We start from the raw sequence: 26,517 nt of genomic DNA on the forward strand, positions 1-26,517 counted from the left end.
CTTGCTTCTTGCTTACTGCCAAGACAGAAGAGTTTCCTTTTCACCTTCTTCACAGATGGGAATTTCACTTAGAGATATATTTCCAGCACACCTTCATTGTACTGGCTGTGGGTGACGGTGTGTTAGAGAAATCCACCTTCAGCAATTTAAGTAGTTAAAGCACAATGGAGTGATTTATTATTTACTGCACTGAAGACCCAATAGACATTTCTTTTCAACTGTGCTGCTTGTGGCTTTGCACTTACATAGAGATGATCAAATATTTGTGTTATGTACATTTTTGCATGATTGTAGAATTTTGCTATATATTTTTCTGCTAGTTTTGGACTGGTTACTCCTGTGAAGCAGTGGATTGTAGCTGCAATGCACTGTGGGACCTTATTACCCAGAGTCTTAGAGCTATCTTGAGGTCAAACTTATGCTCCCCAATTCAAATTCTGTAACGGGCCCAACCCTACCATATACCATTTATAACACTGGTGTATTCTTAGGTTACAGAGGGGCCAGTGGAACCCATTAGGAACTAGTTAACAAAAGCTAAAAGGGCGAGAACCACTAACAAATTAAAAATTTTGAGAAATTGGGATGTCATACACTTACTCCTTTTGCACTTCATCTCAGTACGCCACATTGATTTAACTCAGGCATCCTCAAACTGCGGCCCTCCAGCTGTTGTAAAACTACAACTCCCACAATGCCCTGCTGTAGGCTGATACCTGTAGGCTGTTTGGGCATGCTGGGAGTTGTAGTTTTGCAACAGCTAGAGGGCCGCAGTTTGAGGATGCCTGTTTTAACTGAATGTTGCATATATTAGTTACGTAGTTTACTGGCAAAGTTGATTTATTTCTTGCATGATATTTTACATGCATATTTAGTTAAATTTGAGATTTAAAGGTGTTGCCTACAAATTACTTAAAGGGGATATTCAGGAAAATATTTTTTTGACTTTTCCTCAGGATAGATCACCAGTATCATATCTGCGGGGTTGAAATACCCAGGACCCCTGCCGATCAGCTGTTAGAAGAGACCTTTAGTGATGCAGCCTCTTTCTAGGCAAGTGAAGTCACTGTACATCGGTCACATGGCCTAATTGCAGCTCAGCCCCATTCGAGTCAATGGGGTTGAGCTGTAATACCAAGTACTGCCAATATACCATGTACAGCTTTGTCCTTGGAAAGTTGCCAGGAGCCTGCATAGCTCATTAGAGCTTCAGTGAGGGCAGTGGCTCCCTGTAATAGCTGATAAGCAGGAATTCTGGGACTTCTACCCCTGGTGATGTGATAATGATGGCCTATCCTGAGGATAGGTCATCATTATCTTTTTATCTTTTCCAGGATAACTTCTTAAAAAAAATCCTACTCCCACCTTACAGGACCTCTGAAGAGAACTACAGTATACTTACCTGCTTGTAGCTCTATGGGTCCTATTCAGGACCAGGAGTACAGTTAGGTGAGAGTAGGCACCCACCTAGGGCCTCACCTTCCTACCTGCAGGGGGGGGGGGTCGCATTTTGTCTGAGAAAAATAAAAGGGGCACATGGATATTGGCATCTGATCTGAGGGAGGGACAGTGGCACATAAATTTTGGGGTCTGATGTGAGGGCTGCAGAGATCTGAGGTAAGAGAGTTTAGGGGGCCACATGAATTTTGGGGTATGATCTGAAGTATGTAAGTATTTGAAGGAGGGAGGGTGGCACATACATTTTGGGTTCTGATCTGAGGGCTGCAGAGAACTGAGGGAAGAGGGTTTATGGGACACATGAAATTTGGGGTCTGATCAAAGGTCTGCAGGGACATGATGATTTAAGGAGCCACATAAATTTAGTGTCTGATCTGAGATCCCCTTTAAGGGATGGTGGGGTGTCGATTATAGGAAGCCACATTAATTTGGGGACTCAACTGAGGTCTGCATTCAAGGGAAAGAGGTTGTAGGGGGCCACATGATCCTGGGGTCTGTATAAATTGTGGGTCTTATCTGGGGTTTGAATGAATGTGGGGCTAATCTGGGGGTTTGCATTAATTTTGGGGACTGTTCAGGGGTTTGATGCCTAAAGTTTGCTTTTTGCTCCATCATTTTCTAGTTCTGTAGCCGTGTCCTTTGTCTCTTTTATTTCGGGGGGCATAAGGCAGCACTGTCGGTACAGTAAAGTGGGCACACAGGGCAGCAGCGGGCACAGTATTGGTGGAAGCTACAGAATTGGCATGTTAAAGGGGCAGCTGGGTGGGAGGGTTGCTTTAGAGCCGTGATAACTAACCTCTGGCACTCCAACTGTGGTAAAATTACAACTCCCAAGATGCACACTTGCTTGTGCTGTTCTCAGAACTCCAGAGAAATGAATGGAGCATGCTGGGAGTCATAGTTTCACTACAGCTGCAAAACAAAAGAGGGGGGGGGGGGGTCAGCACATCCGAAAGGGCAGGTGCACGTTGCTATGGCTGAAAATACATATCAAACACATAGTGCAACAGCACTCTACAAACCAAATAAAGTACAACGGTATATTGTATTGCCAATGCTATGCTAATAAATTAGAGATGCTTAGCAAATACATTTTGTACAAAATTATTTGAGCCCGTCTGCCGAACGCCAAGGTGATCTCTATAAGATGGGTCCTAACACTAAATCTCACCTGTTGGGTGCCATAACAGCAACCATGAAATTCAGGAAGTATAGGTCCCACATGCATGCTGGGCCCCTTTTGGTTTATATCTCTATGGTGCCAAAATGGCCTCCAATGAATCCAGGGACTACAAATACCAGCATGCATGCTGAGCAAACTATGTACTCATGCTAATTAAAATCAGCCCATGACGCAACACAGGAGTGCACGACCAAATAAGAGTCATCTACTACTCCCATACAAACTACAAAACAGCTGGAGTGCCGGAGGTTAGCCATCACTATAGAGAGCGGGGATGGACGGAAGAAACAATGAGTGAAGGCAGAAGTGTGACCTTTTCTCCTGGGCCCTCATGCAAAATCTGTAACAGCCTCATCTACAGTGTGCCATTTATTAATACTGGTGTCTTCTTATATATCAGAGGGGGTATTATTGCACCCCTGGCCAAAGATGTCTGCACATGATGGTCTGGACCAAATGGAGAAGAAAGGGAAAGTGAACAACTGAAATCTGTGGAGACATCACCTGTAAATCACTGGAATTACTTTTGGTATAACTGCGACTGCTTCTTATAATATGTGTTTAATTCTCTTTATTAGAAAGTTGGGTTAATGTGAATTGATTGGGAAGGGGTGGGTGGATGCAATTAGCCTGCTCTGCCTAAGGCGCATAAAAACCTTGTCCCAGGCTGTCTTCACTGCACTTCTAGTCCCCACATGTACACTTTCTGCATGGATAAGCTCACGTGTTAAGCTGCAGCCAATGACTGACCTTAGAGGTGACATCAGTCTTGGGTCATGTGCCTCTGGGGTAAATGTCAGCATTGAAGCCAATCATTAGTGCCAGTTGTGCAGATGACCACATCTGTTGGAATGTTTACATACGGAGATTGGAAGTACTATGAAGACAGCCTGGGACCCACGGAGCCGAAACTGAGCGGCTGGTAGCATTTAAATATATTTCATAGGTCCCACAGGATGGGGGGGAAAGATTAAAAAAAAAAGTCAATTGTGGACAACTCTGCAAGTTTTTGTCTTATATTTCAAGGGATTAGAACAGGGTAGGACAATTGACTTGTGATGAGTCCATGACATGGCTTCTTCTTGCGCAGGCAGTGTTTCCCTAGCAAATTCCAACCAGTCTGTGGTATTGTGCTGAGAGATGTAGCCTGGCAGCAGTCAAACTATGGTATTCCTATCTCAGCTGATTTTAGAAAAGAATGACCCCTTTAGCCGAGAATGTTTTGAAAATGAACATAAATCAATAGCCAAGGGCAATACCAATTCTGTTTTAGGCCTAATAATGTATTCTCTTTCTTTCTTTTTTTAAATAACCTTTATTATATTATTTTAAAATAAACACAAGACAAGATAATATATCTTTATATCTCTCTGTGTTATCTTTTTTAAAAAGTCTTTGGTAATAATTTGGTAACAACATTATAATAGTTTGGTAACAACATTAGTGTGTTTTTTCAAATCTTCTTTATGTAATAATGGTATTATTTAGGTATAGATACTGTCAGAAATATTGGGCAGAAAGGAATCAATGTTGTAAAGACCTATACATATTGCTTTACAGATTGGTATATGGGCATTATGGTTGCCATTTTGTCTGCCTGATAGAAGGTCAATGCGAGTTTATTATTTTTGGACAAAGACTTACAGAGAAGAGTCAAGAATCTTAACAAACATTCTCATGTCATAAATTGTGGGGGGTCTCAGACAGGTACCATAAAGATCCTTCAGGCCTCTACAAAAGGCAATGGACAAAAGACAAAGTGTTCTAAATATTTTTTTCCTCAATGAATAGAAAAAGGGTTTATTTAAGGGTTGACTGGTGTGACTTTAATATTCATTGTAGTGATCATAAAGGCAATAATGTAATTGTATTATGATATTATATGCAACATTTATATGCTTATTCTATTGACTAATTGGAAGAAAAATATAAACCTGTAATTTCATCATATCCAAATCATATTCATTATATATTGTTTGAGTGTACCCATTGAAACGTATTAGTATGTCTTATTAACAAGTTTTTTTTTTATATTTTGAAATATATAGAATTAGGTGGGATATACTAATGTATTTTTTTATGTGTGAAAGGCTAATGTTTGGAACTATTTACCTCATTTTCAAAGTATGTGGAGAAAGACGATTAAGTGCTTTGGTAGATGGTTTTAAAGTAGTATATCTATAAGCATACTATATGTCTGACAGTTGGTATTCATTAAGGTCCTTTTTCCCCAGATTTAGGGCTTTGCTCCTTCACAGGGGGAGTGGCTGGGCTCTTATATATATACAGTCAGGTATTGACTGCAAAGGATTTGCAACCAAGTATTAAAAAGTCAAAGTTTGATTTATGATTATTATTATGTCCTATTACTTTTGGTCTCTTAACAAGTGGGAGGCACATATGCAAACTGTTGTAATTCCTACACCGTTCACCTGATTTGGATGTAAATACCCTCAAATTAAAGCTGACAGTCTGCAGTTAAAGCACATCTTGTTCGTTTCATTTCAAATCCATTGTGGTGGTGTATAGAGCCAAAAATGTTATACTTGTGTCGATGTCCCAATATTTATGGACCTGACTGTATATTAGACGGTCATTGGATATCAATTTTACTGCAGGTTAGTACAAATACATGTCAAATACATATGTTTAAAAAACAAAAAATATAAAATTGGATTAAAAACATGGCTAACGAAATACCCCTCTTAAAAAAAACACCAAATGATAATAGTTGAAATTCTATAACACGTGGTCGTCACAGGTGTTAAATTCCTCCGAGGTCCCAAACATTAGCGATTCACCAGACAGAAAAGGCCTTTTATGCCGCTGTATTTACATAAGACAAGGATCATTATTTGTTCTGGGTGGTGGCAGATGTGTGTGTGCTGGCATGAGGAAATTCAATTAAACAGGGTCATCACAGGTGTTGAAGTCCTCGGAGATCCATGCCTCATTCATTTATATAAATGTGAGGTAGTCCACACTGTCGTGAGCTAGGTGAGGGCGCTGATCGGGAACGATCCCCCCTGCTATTGCTGAATGTCGTTTTGGACAGGACACTCGACGAGGGGCAAGCCAAGAGTTCCATGGCAAATTGTGTTAGCTCTGGCCAAGGTCAAGCCTGCACACCCAGTAGTCCAGGGGTTCCTCACTTTTCAGAGCATCCACATCGGCCGTTAACCCGATGTAGTCAGACACCTGTCGGTCTAGGCGTTACTTAAAGCTGGATCCGGAGGGCGGCTGTCGATTAGTTTGCTGCAAGAATGATCTCTTATCTGAAGTGACCAACACATCTTCAAACCGCCCTCTTCTTGCATGCACTGTAGGATTGGTACTCACAACTGTTTCTCTGTGGGTGAAAATTCCTCTGCCAGTGCCAGCAACAGCATAATGCAGCATCTCTCAAAGCAAGGCCTGGAAATGCTGCATTCTGCCAGCCCTCTGTGATGCTGGTGACATGTCCGCCATTTTGTGTTTGTACCGGGGGTCTAAGTATGTTGCCACCCAGTACTGGTCCTTGCCCTTTATGCTTTTTATACGGGGGTCCCTCTTCAAACACTGGAGCATGAAGGCCCCCATTTGCACTAAATTGGAAGTGGTGGAGCGGCCTGGGTCCTGCTCATCGTCCAGGAGAATGTCGTTCTCGGTCTCCTCCCCCCATCCACGGACAACACCAGGGATCCCAGAAAAGTTTAAAGCCTGCTCTTCTTGCTCCTCCTCCTCCTCCCCCCAGGCACCAACCTCCTTTGACTCCTCTTCAGACGCCTGCTGACTTGTCTCAGATGGAGTAATCCCCCCTGGGAATTCATTCAGCATTGCTCCTGCCTCGACGACTTGATCAATGACATGATGCAATGCACGCTCCAGAAAGAAGGAGTGAGGTATGATTTCACTGATGGAACCTCTCCTGCTGCAGAGTCCATACAGATAGTCGTTAATGGCACTTTTCTGCTCGATCAGCCTTTCAAGCATATAAAAGGTGGAGTTCCAGTGCGTCGGGCTGTCACAAATCAGATGTCTGACGGGCAAGTGGTGTCGCCGCTGAACATCAGCAAGGAGAGCCATGACCGTGTAAGATCTTCTAAAATGGCCAGAGATTTTCCTGGCCTGCTGCAAGATTTCCTGGAACCCGGGGTATTTGGCAACAAATCGCTGCACGACTAAGTTCAGAACGTGTCCATGCACGGCACGTGTGTCATTTTGCCTTGTTTTAGCACGCTCAGCAGATTGGCACCATTGTCGCACATCACTTTACCAACTGTCAAATTGAGCCACTGATCAGCCTGTTACTGCAGAGCTGAAAAGAGTGTGGACCGGTGTGGCTCTTGCCTTTTAGGCACAACAGCCACATCACAGCATGGCAACGTCTCACCTGGCACATCAAATAGGTTCTGGGGATCTGGGGGGGGGTGCAGCGGAAGAGGCGGTAGCAGTGGAAAAGGAGGAGTCAGCCGAGGAGGAGATGGAGGATGGAGTAGGAGCAGGAGAAGAAAAGGCAGGCCTGCATGCAATCCGTGGCGGTAATACCAAATCCACACGGGTGCCACTGGTTACATGCTTGACGGCCGTCAGAATGTTCACCCAGTGGACAGTAAAAGTTATGTACCTTCCCTGCCAGTGTTTGCTAGACCAAGTGTCTTTGGTTAGATGTATCTTGGCACCGACACTGTGTGCCAGAGATACATTCACTTGCCGCTGAACATGGCCATATAGCTCTGGGATGCCCTTCTGGGAGAAATATTTCCTTTCGGGGACCTTCCATTGTGGTTTGCCAATGGCCACAAATTTTCTAAAGGCCTCCACCAGTTTATATGGCAGTAGTTGGCGGGCTAGCAGTTCCGACAAGCCAGCGGTCAGCCGTTGGGCAACAGAGTTATCTGGCGTCATCAACTTTTTACGTTCAAACATTTGGACCACGGAAGCCTGCCTATTGCCAGATGAACTTGATGACGGCATGATGGAAGGTAGAGTGGAGGACAAATGGTAAGAGAGAGGAGAAGGAGAATGATGGTGTTGCTCCCACTGGGCTTGGTGATGGGAGGCCAGGTGCCTTCTTAAGGCAGTCGTCCCGAGGTGAGTGTTGGGCTTACCGCGACTTATGCGTTGAGAGCACAGGCTGCAGATGGCAACACTGACATGTTAAAAAAAGCCCACACTGGGTAGCCATGTGCCGGCGTCCTGGGAGTGCCAGATGTGACCGTGCATGGTGGATGGCTCACTCCAGATACATTTGCAGTCTGCTTTTTGCCTCCTGTGCACTGCAAGTTCTGCCTGCTTCTCCTCCTTCTACCCCCTATCTGCAGCTCCATCTCTCTCTCTGAACTCCCCTCCTCTTCCTCTCTTGTGGGCACCCATGTGACGTCCATCGACATGTCATCATCGTCACTTTCACCAACACTGACATTAAAGATCTCGGAGTAGGCAGCAACAGCGGGGACCACCCTCCTTGGGCTGATCTGGGTACTGTCGTCAGACCGCTGGGTGGCGGCCGTTGCTACCTCCTCTTCCTCATCCGATGACAAGAATGGTTGCGCATCAGTAAGGTCTGGAAATTGATGGGAAAATAATTGCGGTTCCCGGGACAGTGCAGCGGTGTCATTCTGTGCACAGGGGTCCCAGTCGCTGTCAGCCCCTTCTGAGCAGGAGCCCATGCAGCTGTGGTTGATTGCCTCAGACAATAGAAGATTCAGCCCGCAGGGGAGGGTTTGCTTTTGTTGTGGAGGTATAAATCATCTGGCAAATGTTTGTCCCTCTAGGAGATTCAGGCAGTTTTCTGGGAGTAATAAAGAGACAAAAAGGAAGAAATCTTTTAAGAATGTTCCGTCTGTTACTATTGGCAGGGTTGAGGCGGAAATTGAAGGTTTTCCTTTTGCTTGTAGTTCCCGTTTTGTCCTGCCTGCTAGGGTGGCGCTAGAGAGCAAGAGCATTTTTTGTGAGATTTTTGTGGATAGTGGAGCAGCTGTCAACCTCATTGATAATCAATTTGCAATAACTCATGGTTTCCAGGTATGCACTTTGGGAAAAGATATTCCTGTTTTTGCTATTGATTCAGCTCCACTCTCTCAGAAATCATTAAAGGGCATAGTTCACAATATCCGTTTAATTGTGAATGATGCTCATGTTGAGGATGTGTCATGTTTCGTCCTTAGCGGTTTGCCTACTCCTCTAGTGTTGGGGCTACCCTGGCTCACTAAACATAACCCCACCATTGATTGGCAAGCGAGGCAAATAAATGGTTGGAGTAACTTTTGCAGAGAGAATTGCCTCATAACATCTATTTCTGAGGTTTCTACTAAAACTGTACCATCTTTCCTCTCTGAATTTTTGGATGTCTTCTCTGAGAGTGGAGTTCAGGGTTTACCTCCGCACAGGGAGTATGATTGCCCTATTGATCTCATCCCAGGCGCCAAACTGCCTAAATCTCGTTTATACAATCTTTCCTAACCTGAGAGGGTCGCTATGCGTGCTTATATCTCTGAGAGTCTGAGAAAAGGACACATACGACCCTCGAAGTCACCTGTTGCCGCTGGTTTTTTCTTTGTTAAGAAAAAAGATGGTTCTTTAAGACCTTGTCTGGATTTCAGGGAGCTGAACAGTATCACTATTCGTGATCCTTATCCGCTTCCTCTGATCCCGGACTTGTTTAACCAGGTTGTTGGGGCGAAAGTCTTTTCCAAATTAGACCTAAGAGGGGCATACAACCTGGTTAGGGTCAGAGAAGGAGACGAATGGAAGACGGCTTTCAATACCCCTGAGGGCCATTTTGAGAATTTAGTTATGCCTTTTGGTTTGATGAATGCCCCAGCCGTTTTTCAGCATTTCGTCAACAGCATTTTTTATCATTTAATGGGAAAATTTGTATTAGTGTATTTGGATGACATTTTGATTTTTTCTCCTGATTTCAAGACTCATAAGGAACACTTATGTCAGGTCTTACTCATCCTGCGGGAGAATAAATTATACGCGAAACTGGAAAAATGTGTGTTTGCGGTTCCAGAGATCCAATTTCTGGGGTTTCTTGTCTCCGCTTCTGGTTTTCGCATGGACCCCGAGAAGGTTCGCGCTGTGCTTGAGTGGGAGCTTCCTGAGAATCAGAAGGCGCTGATGCGTTTTTTTGGGCTTTGCTAATTATTACAGGAAATTTATTTTGAATTATTCCTCTGTTGTTAAACCACTCACTGATATGACCAGAAAGGGGGTAGATTTTTCTTCCTGGTCGGTAGAGGCGCGTAAGGCCTTTTCTAATATCAAGGAGAGTTTTGCTTCCGCTCCCATCCTAGTACAACCTGATGTTTCGTTACCCTTCATAGTTGAGGTTGATGCTTCTGAGGTAGGGGTGGGTGCGGTCTTGTCTCAGGGTTCCTCTCCTGCCAAATGGCAACCGTGTGCCTTTTTCTCAAAGAAGCTCTCCTCCGTAGAGAGAAATTATGATGTGGGAGATAGGGAATTGTTGGCCATCAAGTTGGCTTTTGAGGAATGGCGCCATTGGCTAGAGGGAGCCAGACACCCTATTACCGTGTTTACTGACCATAAAAATCTGGCCTACTTGGAGTCAGCCAAGCGTCTGAACCCGAGACAGGCCAGATGGTCTTTGTTCTTTTCAAGGTTTAATTTTGTTGTTACGTTCCGCCCTGGGGTTAAGAATGTGAAGGCAGATGCCCTATCACGTTGTTTCCCAGGAGGTGGGAATTTTGAAGACCCGGGTCCCATTTTGGCTGAAGGTGTGGTGGTCTCTGCTCTTTTTCCTGAATTGGAGGCAGAGGTGCAGGCAGCCCAGTCAGAAGCTCCTGATCTTTGTCCTCCTGGGAGGTTGTTTGTGCATCTCGCTTTGAGACACAAGATTTTTAAAGAACACCACGATACGGTCCTTGCTGGGCACCCGGGGACAAGAGCCACACTGGATCTCATTGCTCGGAGATTCTGGTGGCCTGCGCTTCGTAAGTCGGTTGAGGGTTTTGTGGCAGCTTGCGAGACTTGCGCTCGTGCCAAGGTCCCTCATTCACGGCCATCAGGTCCTCTCCTTCCCTTGCCCATTCCTTCCCGTCCTTGGACACATCTGTCCATGGACTTCATAACGGACTTGCCTCGTTCCTCGGGGAAGTCTGTGATTCTGGTGGTGGTGGAGCGTTTTAGCAAAATGGTGCATTTTATCCCTTTTCCTGGTTTGCCCAATGCTAAGATGCTGGCGCAGGCATTTGTTGACCACATTGTCAAATTGCATGGGATTCCTTCAGACATAGTCTCTGATAGGGGCACGCAGTTTTTTTCCAGATTCTGGAAGGCTTTCTGTTCTCGCTTGGGGGTTCGCTTGTCATTCTCTTCTGCTTTCCATCCGCAGTCGAATGGCCAGACGGAGCGTGTCAATCAGAATCTGGAGACATATCTGCGCTGTTTTGTGGCGGAGAATCAGGAGGATTGGTGTTCTTTTTTGTCCCTTGCTGAGTTTGCTTTAAATAACCGTCGTCAGGAGTCCTCTGATAAGTCACCATTTTTTGGTGCATATGGGTTTCATCCGCAGTTTGGGACTTTCTCTGGAGAGGGCTCTTCTGGTTTGCCTGATGAGGACAGATTCTCCTCGTCTTTGTCATCTATTTGGCAAAAGATTCAGGATAATCTAAAGAACATGAGTGAGAGATATAAGCGTGTGGCGGATAAGAGACGTGTGCCTGGTCCAGACCTGAATGTTGGTGATCTGGTGTGGTTGTCTACCAAGAATATCAAATTGAAGGTTCCCTCCTGGAAGTTGGGTCGTAGGTTTATTGGGCCTTACAAGATCCTGTCTGTCATCAATCCTGTTGCCTACCGTCTTGATCTTCCTCAGACTTGGAAGATCCATAATGTTTTCCATAAGTCCTTATTGAAACCTTATGTTCAACCTATTGTACCCTCGCCTTTGCCTCCTCCTCCGATTATTGTTGATGGAAATCTTGAATTTCAGGTCTCTAGGATTGTGGATTCTCGTCTTGTCCGCGGTTCCCTCCAGTACCTCGTTCATTGGGAGGGTTATGGTCCTGAGGAGAGGATGTGGGTCCCAGTGACGGACATTAAGGCCTCTCGTCTCATCAGGGCTTTCCATAGGTCCCATCCTGAGAAGGTGGGCCCTGAGTGTCCGGAGACCACTCCTAGAGGGAGGGGTACTGTCACAACCAGACAGCTGAGAAGCTCTGACAGGAGCCGTCCAGATCCTCCTCCTTGAGTTTCTTTGTTTTGATATTCTGTTCCTCACCTCGTTAGTCCTATCTCAGCTGTCATGCAGTCGGACTGATCACTTCCCTTTATATTCCTCCCCATAAGGCAGTTGGGTGCGGCTGATACAACTTCCTGGAGTGTGTGTGCATGCTGTTCACAGCTCCCAGCTCCCAGTTCCCAGTTCCCTGTCCACAGTCGTCTGCAAGATAAGTTCTGTTTATGTATTTATGATTTTCTGTTGTCTGGATCCAGGTGACCCTGACTCCCTCCGTGTCTGTGTAGGGAGCCGGTGGTCGTGTCCCCTCACTATTGTAGGGCCTCAGGTCTAAGATAGCCGAGGTACGTGGATATGCCGCCCATCACCTTTGGGGTGGTCGCATAGGCTGAGCAATAAGGGGAGAGCGGCAGGACGATTGCAGGGGTCTCCCTTTGTTCCTTAGTTGTGGATCCAGTGAGTCATTGTTTGTATTGTATCATCTTGTTTCCTGTACACCATGCGTGACATGGAGATAACAATTTTGCAGCATAGTGTACAGTGTAAAAATATATATATAAGAACCTTTATCAGAATTGCTTTTTTCCCAATTCTACCCCATTTGGAATTTTTTCCCCACTCCTACTACATGGTATGCAACCGTAAATGGTTGCCATTAGAAAGTACAACTTGTCCCACAAAAAATATGCCCTCATAAGGCTATGGTGAATGGAAAAATAAAAAAGTTAGGACTTTGGGAATGCGGGGGAGTGAAAAACCGTATAAATATATATTTGTATAAATTATATGTTTTTCTCTCAGTAGCAAATCATTGTTGCGTGCTGTAATCAGTTGCTCTCTGTTGGCAACATTATTTATTATTAGTAAGATAGTTTGTTATTGTGTGTTTAATTTAAAAGACTATAATAAAGGTTATTTTTTTTAAAAAAGAAAGAATAAATAATTAGGCCTAAAAACAGAATTGGTATAGCCCTTGGCTATTGATTTAAAGTCTTGGGGGTTGAAATGAAAATTATATAATTTAGCAAATAGCGGACTACAAGTTTTGTTACATAATAGGGGTTAATTCATGCCTTACCTAACATTTTTATAGTGTGAATGTGACTTCAGTGGGAGGAAAAGCACTTTCATCAATTTTCTTCTTTGCACCATAATTAACTGCAAATCATGTTGAAAAGAAACACTTACAGTAACACATTTTATCCCCACAATCTATGATACCATCAGAGGAGTTATACAATATCCATTGCCTATTGAATATATGGAAGAAATGTGAATTACAGCGTGAACCTGATTTGACTCAATGGTTTAGGTACATTTGCAGAAATCAGTACATTGTGCATGGTTTAATAGTGCAAGCAAGGCTAATGCAGCAGACATTATTGGCTTCCATCATAAAATTAGATTGCTAACCTACAAGTGGGCCATTATGTGTTGCCACCACTTTGTGTCTGCTTTAAAGAGGAGCTGTCCTTTCAGTTTTAACCTCTTCCTGAATCTTTCCTTTTTTGTTTTTTAATCCCTGCCTTCCAAGAGGGATATATTTTCCCTTTTGTTGTGTACAGGGACAAATTGTGTTTTTTTTAACTGCAACATTTAATATTCCATTCCATGTTGTGGGAGGCAGGAAAAAAGTTCGAAATGGGATGGAATTGAAAGAAAAAAAATAGGTTTATGATGATTGAGTTTATGATCAGTTTATGATGCAAGCTGAAGTGAACATGTTCTGAATAGACGGAGGTCGGGCCCCAAGATAATTTCCTTAGGTGAAGCCTGGAACCTATTCTGATGCTGACTGTCATGATAAGCCATCATTTGCAGAGATATTGGGCAAAATAGGCACTGCTAAATCTGTCACCTTGTAGCAGTGGTTTACATAGGACTGCAGATCGTACAGAGAAATTTGTATTCTCATTTGCATCTCTATTACCCATTTAGTAATCAGTCGCTATATTTTGTATCACCGTGTGAATGGCTCTCAAGCTTTCCTAAAGGTCAGATTGTAAAAGATTGGTAGATTACAATTTTGTATCAAATACAGGATCTCAAAATAGGTAGAGATGGTTCCATCAAAGCTTCACCCGAAAAGCAGAAAAATAGCAGCTGTGACCTTTGAGAGTCAGTGGGACGCTAGATGGGCTCTGTGCTGTTAAGGTTTTCATTACAATGCTTCGAGAGAAATTCATTTTATTCTGAAAATATTGGAGACATTGTTTTGTTTGCTTTACTCCATAAAGTTACATCTTATAATTAGAGTTAAGCGAACACCTGGATGTTCGGGTTCGAGAAGTTCGGCCGAACTTCCCGGAAATGTTCGGGTTCAGGATCCGAACCCGAACCGAACTTCGTCCCGAACCCGAACCCCATTGAAGTCAATGGGGACCCGAACTTTTGGGCACTAAAAAAGGCTGTAAAACAGCCCAGGAAAGAGCTAGAGGGCTGGCAAAAGGCAGCAACATGTAGGTAAATCCCCTGCAAACAAATGTGGATAGGGAAATGAATTAAAATAAAAATTTAAAAAATAAAAATGAACCAATATCAATTGGAGAGAGGTCCCATAGCAGATAATCTGGCTTCACGTCAGCAGAGAATCAGTCTCTTCATGCCATAGCAAAGAATCTGGCTTCATGTCAGCACAGAATCAGTCTCTTCATGCCATAGAAGAGAATCTGGCTTCATGTCAGCGCAGAATCTGTCTTCATGTCATAGCAGAGAATCAGGCTTCACGTTCACCCACCACTGGAACAGGCCACTGTCACATATTTAGGCCCATGCACCCAGCAGAGGAGAGAGGTCGCGTAACAGAGAATCTGGCCTTATGTCAGCACAGAATCTGTCTTCATGTCATAGCAGAGAATCAGGCTTCATGTCACCCACCACTGGAACAGGCCACTGTCACACATTTAGGCCCCGGCACCCAGACAGAGGAGAGCGGTCCCGTAACAGAGAATTTGGCCTTATGTCAGCGCAGAATCTGTCTTCATGTCATAGCAGAGAATCAGGCTTCACGTCACCCACCACTGGAACAGGCCACTGTCACATATTTAGGCCCAGGCCCCCAGGCAGAGGAGAGAGGTCGCGTAACAGAGAATCTGGCTTCATGTCAGCACAGAATAAGTCTTCATGGTCATAGCAGAGAATCAGGCTTCACGTCACCCACCACTGGAACAGGCCACTGTCACACATTTAGGCCCCGGCACCCAAGACAGAGGAGAGGTTCATTCAACTTTGGGTTGCCCCGCAATATAATGGTAAAATGAAATTAAAATTGTATTGAATGAGGAAGTGCCCTGGAGTAGAATAATATATTGTTAAGGGAGGTAGTTAATATCTAATCTGCACAAGGGATGACAGGTCCTGTGGGATCCATGCCTGGTTCATTTTTATGAACGTCAGCTTGTCCACATTGGCTGTAGACAGGCGGCTGCGTTTGTCTGTAATGACTCCCCCATCCGTGCTGAATACACGTTCAGGACAAAACGCTGGCCGCCGGGCAGGCAAGCACCTCCAAGGCATAAAAGGCTAGCTCTGGCCCACGTGGACAATTTGGAGACCCAGAAGTTGAATGGGGCCGAACCATCAGTCAGTACGTGGAGGGGGTGTGCACAGGTACTGTTCCACCATGTTAGTGAAATGTTGCCTCCTGCTAACACGTTCCGTATCAGGTGGTGGTGCAGTTAGCTGTGGCGTGGTGACAAAACTTTTCCACATCTCTGCCATGCTAACCCTGCCCTCAGAGGAGCTGGCCGTGACACAGCTGCGTTGGCGACCTCTTGCTCCTCCTCTGCCTTCGCCTTGGGCTTCCACTGGTTCCCCTGTGACATTTGGGAATGCTCTCAGTAGCGCGTCTACAAACGTGCGCTTGTACTCGCGCATCTTCCTATCACGCTCCAGTGTAGGAAGTAAGGAGGGGCACATTGTCTTTGTACCGGGGATCCAGCAGGATGGCAACCCCAGTTGTCCGCACACGTTAAAATGTGGGCAACTCTGCTGTCGTTGCGCAGGCACAGCAGCATGTAGTCGCTCATGTGTGCCAGGCTGCCCAGAGGTAAGGACAAGCTGTCCTCTGTGGGAGGCGTATCGTCATCGTCCTGTGTTTCCCCCCCAGCCACGCACCAGTGATGGGCCCGAGCTGCTTTGGGTGCCACCCCGCTGTGAACATGCTTCATCCTCATCCTCCTCCACCTCCTCCTCATCCTCGTCCTCCTCGTCCTCCAGTAGTGGGCCCTGTCTGGCCACATTTGTACCTGGCCTCTGCTGTTGCAAAAAAACCTCCCTCTGAGTCACTTCGAAGAGACTGGCCTGAAAGTGCTAAAATGACCCCTCTTCCTCCTCTTCCTCCTGGGCCACCTCCTCTTCCATCATCGCCCTAAGTGTTTTCTCAAAGAGACATAGAAGTGGTATTGTAACGCTGATAACGGCGTCATCGCCACTGGCCATGTTGGTGGAGTACTCGAAACAGCGCAAACAGGGCACACAGGTCTCGCAAGGAGGCCCAGTCATTGGTGGAGAAGTGTGTCTGATCCACAGTGCGACTGACCCGTGCGTGCTGCAGCTGAAACTCACTATGGCCTGCTGCTGCTCGCACAGTCTGTCCAGCATATGCAAGGTGGAGTTCCACCTGGTGGGTACGTCGCATATGAGGCGGTAGAGCGGGAAGGCTGAAGTTACGCTGTAGCGCAGACAGGCGAGCAGCGGCAGGGTGTGAACGCCGGAAGCGCGAACAGACGGCCCGCACTTTATGCAGCAGCTCTGACATGTCGGGGGTAGTTGCGAATAAACTTCTGCACCCCAAATTCAGCACATGCGCCAGGCAAGGGATGTGCGTCAAACCTGCTAGTCCCAGAGCTGCAACGAGATTTCGCCCATTATCGCACACCACCAGGCCGGGCTTGAGGCTCACAGGCAGCAACCACTCGTCGGTCTGTTGTTCTATACCCCCCCCACAAACTCCTGTGCGGTGTGGGGCCTGTCCCCCAAACATGAGTTTCAGAATGGCCTGCTGACGTTTACCCCGGGCTGTGCTGATGTTGGTGGTGAAGGTGTGTGGCTGACTGGATGAGCAGATGGAAGAAGAGGAGGAGGAAAGCTGAGTAGGAGGAGGAGGAGACAGGAGGCAAAGAATGTTGCCCTGCGATCCTTGGCGGCGGAAAGGACGTGCGCCAAACAGCTCTCCGCCTGGGGCCAGCCGCCACTACATTTACCCAGTGTGCAGTTAGGGAGATATAGCGTCCCTGGCCGTGCTTACTGGTCCACGTATCTGTGGTTAGGTGGACCTTGCCACAGATGGCGTTGCGCAGTGCCACACTTGATTTTATCGGACACTTGATTTTATCGGACGCTTTGCATGCAGGTGCCTGGTCATGCAGGTTGTGCTAAGGTTCAGAACGTTTAATGCCTCGCTTCAGGCTCTGATGGCACAGCGTGCAAACCACACGGGTCTTGTCGTCAGCACATTGTTTGAAGAAGTGCCATGCCAGGGAACTCCTTGAAGCTGCCTTTGGGCGGTGCTCGGTCCCAGATGGTGGCGGTCAGTAGCAGGCGGAGTCTCTTGGCGGCGGGTGTTCCTGATTTTGCCCACTGCTCCCTCTTTTGCTACGCTGTTGGCTCGGTCTCACCACTGCCTCTTCCTCCGCACTCTGAAAGGTCAGTGGCACGACCTTCATTCCAGTGGGGTCTAGGACCTCATCGTCCCCTGCATCGTCTTCCACCCAGTCTTGACCCCTGACCTCCTGTTCGGTCTGCACACTGCAGAAAGACGCAGCAGTTGGCACCTGTGTTTCGTCATCATCAGAGACGTGCTGAGGTGGTATTCCCATGTCCTCATCATCAGGGAACATAAGTGGTTGTGCGTTAGTGCATTCTATCTCTTCTAACCCCGGCGGAAGGGCTAGGTGGATTCCCTTGGGAAACCCTGGCAGCAGAGTCTTACAAACAGCATAAGAGACTGCTGCATAACTTGAGGCTCAGACAGTTTCCCTGATATGCATGGGGGTGATGGACAGATGATGGGCTGGGTTTTTCATGCGCCATACTGTGCGCTTTCTGCAGAAGACTGGGTGGGAGATAATGTGAACGTGCTGGATGCACTGTCGGCCACCCAATTGACTAATGCCTGTACCTGCTCAGGCCTTACCATCCTTAGAACGGCATTGGGCCCCACCAAATATCCCTGTAAATACTGGCGGCTACTGGGACCCTGAGGTCGTTGGTACACTAGGACGTGTGGCTGTGGCAGAACGGCCCAGTCCTCTCCCAGCACCAGAGGGTCCACTAACACCACACGACCATGTCCATGTCCCGCGTCCCTTATTAGATGTTTTCCTCATTGTTCCCGTTCACCACAATTTTGAGAATGGCAAATTTGGGAATAGTTTTTCAACCCCAGAACAAAAAGTGTGCTTTTACGGTCACTACAAATAACTTGACCAGCTAAAACACTACAGATTTGGTTGAATAGAAATGTTGAGGCTGTTTTTTTTTTGCGCTGTGTGACAGGTATAGGTTTAATCTCAGAATCAGACTTCTATCTGCACGGTTAGCGTGTGTCTTAGGTTTTTCTCGAATGGACACTATCAGTACCTTCAATGTAAGATATCCTTTTTGGGATAGATTTCAAGTAGGCCTCAAATACCAGAAACTAGTTATTTTGAGAATGCAAATTTGGGAATAGTTTTTCAATCAAAAAATAAAAAGTGCTTTTACGGTCACTACAAATAACTTGACAGCTTAAAAACAGTACAGATTTGCTTGATAGAAATGTGAGACCTGTTTTTTTTTGCCATCTGTGTGACAGGTTAAAGTTTAATCTCAGAATCAGACTTCTATCTGCACGCTAGCGTGTGTCTTAGGTTTTTCTGAATGACACTATCAGTACTTCAATGTAAGATATCCTTTTTGGGATAGATTTCAAGTAGGCCCTCAAATACCAGAAACTAGATTATTTTGAGAATGGCAAATTTGGGAATAGTTTTTCAATCCAAACAATAAAAAGTGCTTTTACGGTCACTACAAATAACTTGACAGCTAAACAGTACAGATTTGCTTGAATAGAAATGTGAGACCTGTTTTTTTTTTTGCACTGTGTGACAGGTTAAGGTTTAATCTCAGAATCAGACTTCTATCTGCACGGTAGCGTGTGTCTTAGGTTTTTCTGAATGACACTATCAGTACCTTCAATGTAAGATATCCTTTTTGGGATAGATTTCACGTAGGCCTCAAATACCAGAAACTAGTTATTTTGAGAATGGCAAATTTAGGGAATAGTTTTTTAACCCCAGAAAAAAAAAAAGGGCTTTTACGGTCGCTACAAATAACTTGACCAGCTAAAACAGTACAGATTTGACTTGAATAGAAATGTGAGACCTGTTTTTTTTTTAGCATCTGTGTGACAGGTTAAGGTTTAATCTCAGAATCAGACTTCTTTCTGCACAGGTAGCGTGTGTTTTAGGTTTTCTGAATGGACCACTATCAGTACCTTCAATGTAAGATAATCCTTTTTGGGATAGATTTCAAGTAGGCTCATATACCAGAAACTAGTTATTTTGAGAATGGCAAATTTGGGAATAGTTTTTCAACCCAGAACAAAAAGTGTGCTTTTACGGTCACTACAAATTGACTTGACCAGCTAAAACAGTACAGATTTGGTTGAATAGAAATGTCAGGTCTATTTTTTAGGCGCTGGGTGACAGGCTCAACTTGCCCCTGATGTAGTATATGGCCAAAAATTAACCACACTGTTGATGGTTAAATGCACTTGGGTGACACAGGCTCAGCCCTGCACCAGATGTAGTATATGGCCAAAAAATAATCAGACTGTTGATGGTTAAATGCACTTCGGTTGACACAGGCTCAGCTGCAGCTGATGTAGTATATGGCAAAAAAATAACCAGATGTTGATGGTTAAATGCACTACGGTGACAAGGTCAGCCTGCAGCTGATGTAGGATATAGCACAAAATAACCACACTATTGATGGTTAAATACACTTGGTGATAGCTTGTGCTGGCGCACAAAGTCACAAAATGGCCGCGATCACCCAGAAAAAAGTGATCTAAAAACGCTCTGGGCAAGCCTCAAAAAAGTGAGCAAGTCAATATTAGCACTTAACATGATCCTCAGCTTGCAGATCGATCACAGAATGAAGTCTTTTTGAGGAGTTAAAAACTGCCTAATCTCGCCCTAACGTCGAAGCTGCAACCTCTCCCTATTCTTCAATCAGCAGAGAGTGACGTGCAGCGCAACGTGACCAAGTTATATAGAGGCTGGGTTCACATGCTGCACTGGCCAATCACAGCCATGCAATAGTAGGCAAGGCTGTGATGGCCTCTTGGGGCAAGTAGTATGACGCTTGTTGATTGGCTGCTTTGCAGCTTTCCAAAAAGCGCCAAGAAGAAAGCGCCCGAAACACCGAACCCGAACACAGACTTTTACGAAAATACAGTTCGGCCAGCACCTCCAAGGTGTAAAGGGCAGGCTCAGGCCATGTGCCCCAATTTGGAGACCCAGAAGTTGAAGGGGGCAGCCCCAATCAATCAGTTCGTGTAGGCGTGTGCACACATACTGCTCCACCATGTTGCATGTTTCCGTGATGTCCCACGATCCAATGGATATCTTCTCTCTTAACTTTTGATGTTCTATTATGCGCCTACATGGTGATCATGGGTAGCGGGAAATCAGGGTTCCAGCCCGGAGATGGAACCTGAGAGTGGGATACCAAATGCAAGGGAGGTCAATTGATGAAATTAAATGTAATCAAGCGGAAATGTGGGGCAAAGTATTGAAGCAGAATCTTCCAAGTTAAGGAGGGGGCGTGCGACTCGGGGAGGTAGTGACGATAAATGACAATACAGGACTCTTAAGATGCCCTGTTATTGGAATGATTAATAAAAAATTATAGGGAATGTCACTGGGGTATTTTGGATTTTGAAACGTTAGACAGGAGAGGCCCTGCTGCCGCTTTGCTGATTCTAGATAACTTCTGCCTGATCGCACGTTCCCGTGACATCCACGATCCATTTTGATATCTTCTCTATCAACTTTCGATGTTCTTTTCTGCTCCAACCATGTTGATCACGGTTAGCGGCGAATCAGGGTTCCACGCGGTAGCGTGCAAAAGAGATACCACATCCAAGGGAGGTCAATGGCTCCAAAGAGTGGAAATGTGGGACAAGTTGTTAAAGTTGAAGCATCGAATGAAAGGAGGGGGCGCGCGTCAATTAAAGACAAATTTTTTACGTTTATTTCCTTGTCACCTATGCAGAGCAGGGGTTTTTCATCGCCAAAAATGGGTTAATGTCACCCACCAATGGAACAGACGATTTTAAAAAATTTCAGTCCCTGTCAACTATGCAGAGCAGGGGTTTATTCACGGCAAAACTGTGTTCATGTCACCCACCAATTGAACAGACGATTTTACAAATATTAGGTCCCTGTCACCTATGCAGAGCAGGGGTTTGTAAACGGCAAAATTCGTAAAATGTCACCTGACAATGTAACTGACAATTTTTAAAAATGTATGTCCCTGTCACCTATGCAGAGCAGGGGTTTATTCATGGCAAAAATGGTAAAATGTCACCCAAAAATGTAACAGATGCTTTTGCACCCTGCTCCCTCTTCTGCTGTGCTGGTGCCTCTGTTGCGACCACCGCCTCTTCATCCGAACTAGACAGGTCACTCGTATGACCTTGATTCCATGTGGGGTCTAGTATCTCATCATCCTCCACATCATCTTTCACCTACTCTTTACCCCTGCACTCCTTGTCGGTTTGCATACTGCATAAATCCGCAGCAGTTTGCATCTGTGTTTTGTCATCAGAGACGTGCTGCGGTGGTCTTCCAATGTCCTCATCCTGAAACATAAGTGGTTGGGCATCAGTGCACTCAATCTCTTCCACTTCTGGTGCAGGGCTATGTGTATGACCCACGGAAACCCTGCCAGCAGAGTCATCAAAAAGCATAACAGACTGCTGCATGACTTGGGGCTCAGGCTGCTTGCCTGATTTGCAAGGGGGTGAGTTGAAAGACAGATGGCCATGGGCTGTAGGTGCCAACTCTGATCTTTCAGCAACGTTTCGGCAACAAGGACGAACCGTTGAGTGCTGCTCCTGCACTTTTGTTTCCCCAATCTACTATATTATGTACTTGTTCTGGCCTCACCTGATTCGTACTGTCCTAAATGCAGTGTAGGCCGCAAATGTACTTTCTAGCGCAAAAGATTAGCATTTGTCACCCAACAATGTAACAGACAAATTAGTGAAATGTATTTCCCTATCTACTAGGTAGAGCAGGGGTATATCACAGCCAAAAATTGGTGAATTTCACTCGTGAATGTAACAGACAAATTAGTGAAATTTATTTACCTGTCTACTAGGTAGAGCAGGGGTATATCATAGCCAAAAATTGGTGAATGTCACCCAACAATGTACCAGACAAATTAGTGAAATGTATTTCCCTTTACACTATGTAGAGCAGGGGTATATCACAGCCCAAAATTTCGGATTTTTATCCGACAATGTAACAGACAAATTAGTGAAATGTATTTCCCTATCTACTAGGTAGAGCAGGGCTATATCATAGCCAAAAATTGGTGAATTTCACCCGAAAATGTAACAGACAAATTAGTGAAATTTGTTTACCTGTCTACTAGGTAGAACAGGGGTATATCACAGCCAAAAATCTATCTAGCCGTACACTGCACCATCTAGCCGTACACTGAAACTAAAGTTGTTGATTGCTGCCTGACAAAGGGACCGAAACGCATTACAGAGACAACTATAAGTATCACATTGCTGATTGAAAGACTGTACTGTCTGCTAAGGTAGTCCCACTCCAGCGCTCCCCAATTTCCTACTGTTTCTTCCCTGCGCGTTCCCTGAAACTGAATGTATTGAGTGTCTTACTTTTCTGAACTAAGAAAACACTTCCACAAGCATGAACATTATCTGACAACTTTAAATGATTTACATGCTGCTAATTAAAGGTCATCCCATCTTTTATGTACCTCCGAGCGGAGCCGGAATATGACAAATTCCATTTTATGATTCCTGTACAGCCATTGACCAGATGTCAAGAAGCAGCGATTATTTCTTTATTGATAATTATAATTAGGAATCATTGTCTGGATCGGTCACGGTAAAAGGGGGGATGCATTCAAGATGGGGTCATTAGTTGCATAATTGAGATAAAAAATAACACATTTTGCTGAAATGTTTTCAAGCTCTGTATGCATTAAACATGTAAATTGTCTTTTACATTTGACCCAGATGAGACAGGAAGCCCATTTACATCAACATAAATTGCTGATTTAATTAACGTAGGCAGGGAGGAAATCCACAAAATTTAGAAAAAAAAAATATATGAAAAAGCAAATAGTTACCGGCTCAATAAATTGTGACCAATTCAAAAACTGCAATTATACAACAAATTACATTTGCCCTGCTACTCAGATAACATTTTATACATTAGTATCTCACACTGTAGCGGCAGCAGATAACCATGACAGTTATTTGTACTACAGTTCAGTATCTTATAATATGTACACAGCCACTACAGTAATGTACTCCGGGATTGCTCTAAATATCTGTTTCCCACTGAAGACGACTGACTTTTATGCATAAAAGTGTGTATTATACATTTCAGTGAAGGTGATGTAAAAGTCAAGTTACAGTAAAAACTTTATTACTCCACCCAAAATGTCATCCAAAAATGTTCTGAAAATGTCAGGCCTGATATCTACTACAAGGATGTACTATATTCTTTAGTTTAGATGAGTCTTACATGATTAAAGGGGTTTTCCAGGATTGATATGGTTTTTAACTGATATGCTCATGTAGATGCTCACATCATGTACCCCCCCCCACACACTTTTTTTTTTTTTTTTAGACCTGTCCCGTTTTCACCATGTAAACCTATCACACTGGTCTGTTTCTATCCCGTATGTAACATTTACTGTTCCTGTATCCAATCAATCCCATGAGGCACTTCTCCTTTTTCTGCCACAGCTCCACCACAGCCCAGCTATTTTATAGCTTCTCCCACTCAGCTAGTTACCTAGACACTCCCCCTATCAATGCCCCACCCATGGACATGACATCACAGGAAGTAAGAAAGAGCTGCATGGACATGGTCATGTGACCACAGCCCAGAACGGGAGATAGAAGCAATAAATGTAAAATAAATACATTACAGAATTACGGGAATGTCATGATTATTTTACAAGATGATAATACAGATCAGAAAACCCCTTTAAAAGGGGTTGTCTGCTTTGGCAATCCCTTTTTGTTACAATGATCCCCCAATGATGAACTGATCATCTGAAATCTCATTTCAGAGATCCTCAGCGTTCTTCTGTAATCTATCCAGAAAGCTGTCAAGTGAGCAATCGTTCTACAGCAGCACCACTGAGTGAATGAAGCATTATGCAATTCCCATTTAGATGTATGGGCTGTCTGTGCAATTGCGGGTCCGAAAGAACAAGAGACCACCCTTTAAAGCTGCTCGAAACTCTTAAGAGATGACGACCTTAAACAGTGGAGCTTCATCAATTGCATATACTGTACATTCAATATATGATTCTAACATTCTAGAAAAACAATCTACAGGCTGTAACTCACATCATAACCACTAGATGGAACATATAGCTACATATAGCATAAACAACTCCCAGCAGAGTGTCACAAAATATTGTTTGTTTTTTCTAAAGTTGGTCATTTCGCTACATGCATGTAGGGATATGTTGGGCCAAAAAGAGAGATGAGAAGGACACATCTGAACATTAATAGCAGGTTTAAAAATGTGTGCCTATAATGGTATAAGGTTCAGTAAATCTGATGTAAAAGTTAGGCTACACCAAAAATGTGTGTGACTTCAACATTTATTCACCATCAATCAAACATTTTAGAACTGGAAGCATAAGGGCCTTATACTAAAAGTTGACCTTATTATAGTCTGTGAACAAAGACTGTCTCCTTCTCAAGTTTGGTTGACATCTGCAACCCTTCAGTATCGTGCACAGGAACATATACCACACAAAGTCAATGAGTTGGTCAGGTAATGTTTCATAAAAACATTTCACCTACCTTTTGAAGCATGATCAGTCAAAGCTGTCATAAAGGTGACCGCAGGGGATGCAGTTATTCTGGCAAGCTGAGCTGGCAGCAGAGGAGTGACATGGGCTTCAATTCTCGAAGGGTGACTGGTAACACAATAATCAAAATCAATTAATGACTACAGTATTAAAAATTTAATTTGTCATAAAAACTTGAAAAAAAAAAGAAAATCCAGTTAGACCAATATATTACATTTACTAATTTAGTAATAAGCTATCAGAATCTGACCACCAAACATACCACCACTGTGCGGGTTTGGTGAAAAGAATTATAAAACTATACCTGAAGCTGAATTTCTGTCTATATGAATGTGAAAAGTCAAATTTTGCACAAAAAAAGTTAAAATTAAGGTTCTGGCTAGATCACAGCAACTCAGTGAAGTTTGCTAAATGCCACTATTACTATCTTCTACTAAAGTGAAGGTGAGTCATGTACTAGGTTTGACGAACCAACATCACTAGCAAGTCAAGTGGCATAGGAAATAATGCAATTCCCATTGGCACTGGTTGGGGAAAAGTTGGAGTCTATGATAATGGCCCACTTTAGGATATCTCCAGCTTCAAACACCATCTTACCCTAAAAACTTCACAGAAAATAAAAATATTGTCTTGTTGATCTTACAGCCAGTAGTACAGCCCAGAGCTGCATTCACAATTCTGCAGCTTTGAGATCTAAAATGTCCCTGCATCCTTTGCTGGTTTAAAGTCTGTTGGAAGCTTGCTCTGATGATTTGCATTCTGGGAAGTGTTATGTGTACACCAGGCATAGTACATGATCTGTTTAGCTGTGTTTGTATGATAGCGAACTCGTTGACTGTTTCCAGTGGTGACCCACAGAAATCTCAGTGCAACTCTAGGATTTATCTAGGATTCGGAATTATCTCAAAATAAGAAACGTAATGTCTGTAAAGACTCATTTAACTAATCATGTAGGTAATATCTGTATACCTTCTGTAAACTGGATTTTGAAGATAGACTTACCCTCTAAGGGTACGGCCATACAGTCAGGTTTCTCCATGCAGTTTTGGAAGCCAAAACCAGGGGTGAATTCAAAAAAGAGAAGTTGTATATGTCTTTCCTTTTATGTTTCACGCGTGATTTTGGCTTCCAAAACTGCATCCAGAAACCTGATTGTGTGGCTGTACCCTGAGTACACATGTAGGTAAGTGTTAGCCCTATAATGACCCCACCCCCCAATGCCTGGGCACCTCATATAGGTCATACTAACCCCGCTTTCAGGCTCCCACATAGCTCCTGATCCCCGCAGGGCTGTCGCTGCATCTTCCTGTTGTACGGATCAAAAGATCGAAGAAGGGGGGGGAGTCTAGCAGCCATTAGCTTGCCACAACGGTGACCAACCTCCCTAGCAACACACGCGATGCTAAGGAGGCTCGTCCCCGTCGTGACCTGCTATTAGCTGTCCCAACCCCCCCTTCCCATTGCCGGAAGTTTCAATCTGCACGACCGGGAGATGCATCAGCGATCGTGTGGAGATCAGGAGCGATGCGGGTGCCGGGGAGTGGGTCAAGTATAACCTATATGAGGTGCCCAGGCATTGGGGGAGTTATTATAGGGGTTGGATAAC

General features: G+C 44.5%; 1 protein-coding gene across 1 annotated transcript in view; it reads right to left on the reverse strand.

Moving 5' to 3' along the window:
* Positions 1-26,517, reverse strand: part of TCERG1L (transcription elongation regulator 1 like) — a 343,152-nt gene that overhangs the window by 77,160 nt on the left and 239,475 nt on the right. The window contains exon 7 of the mRNA XM_040437737.1: positions 24,904-25,019. Within this exon, the coding sequence (XP_040293671.1) occupies positions 24,904-25,019 (116 nt within the window). The remainder of the gene's footprint in view (positions 1-24,903; positions 25,020-26,517) is intronic.

This window comes from Bufo bufo, chromosome 6 (assembly GCF_905171765.1).
Source record: "Bufo bufo chromosome 6, aBufBuf1.1, whole genome shotgun sequence".
Classification (NCBI taxonomy): Eukaryota; Metazoa; Chordata; class Amphibia; order Anura; family Bufonidae; genus Bufo; species Bufo bufo.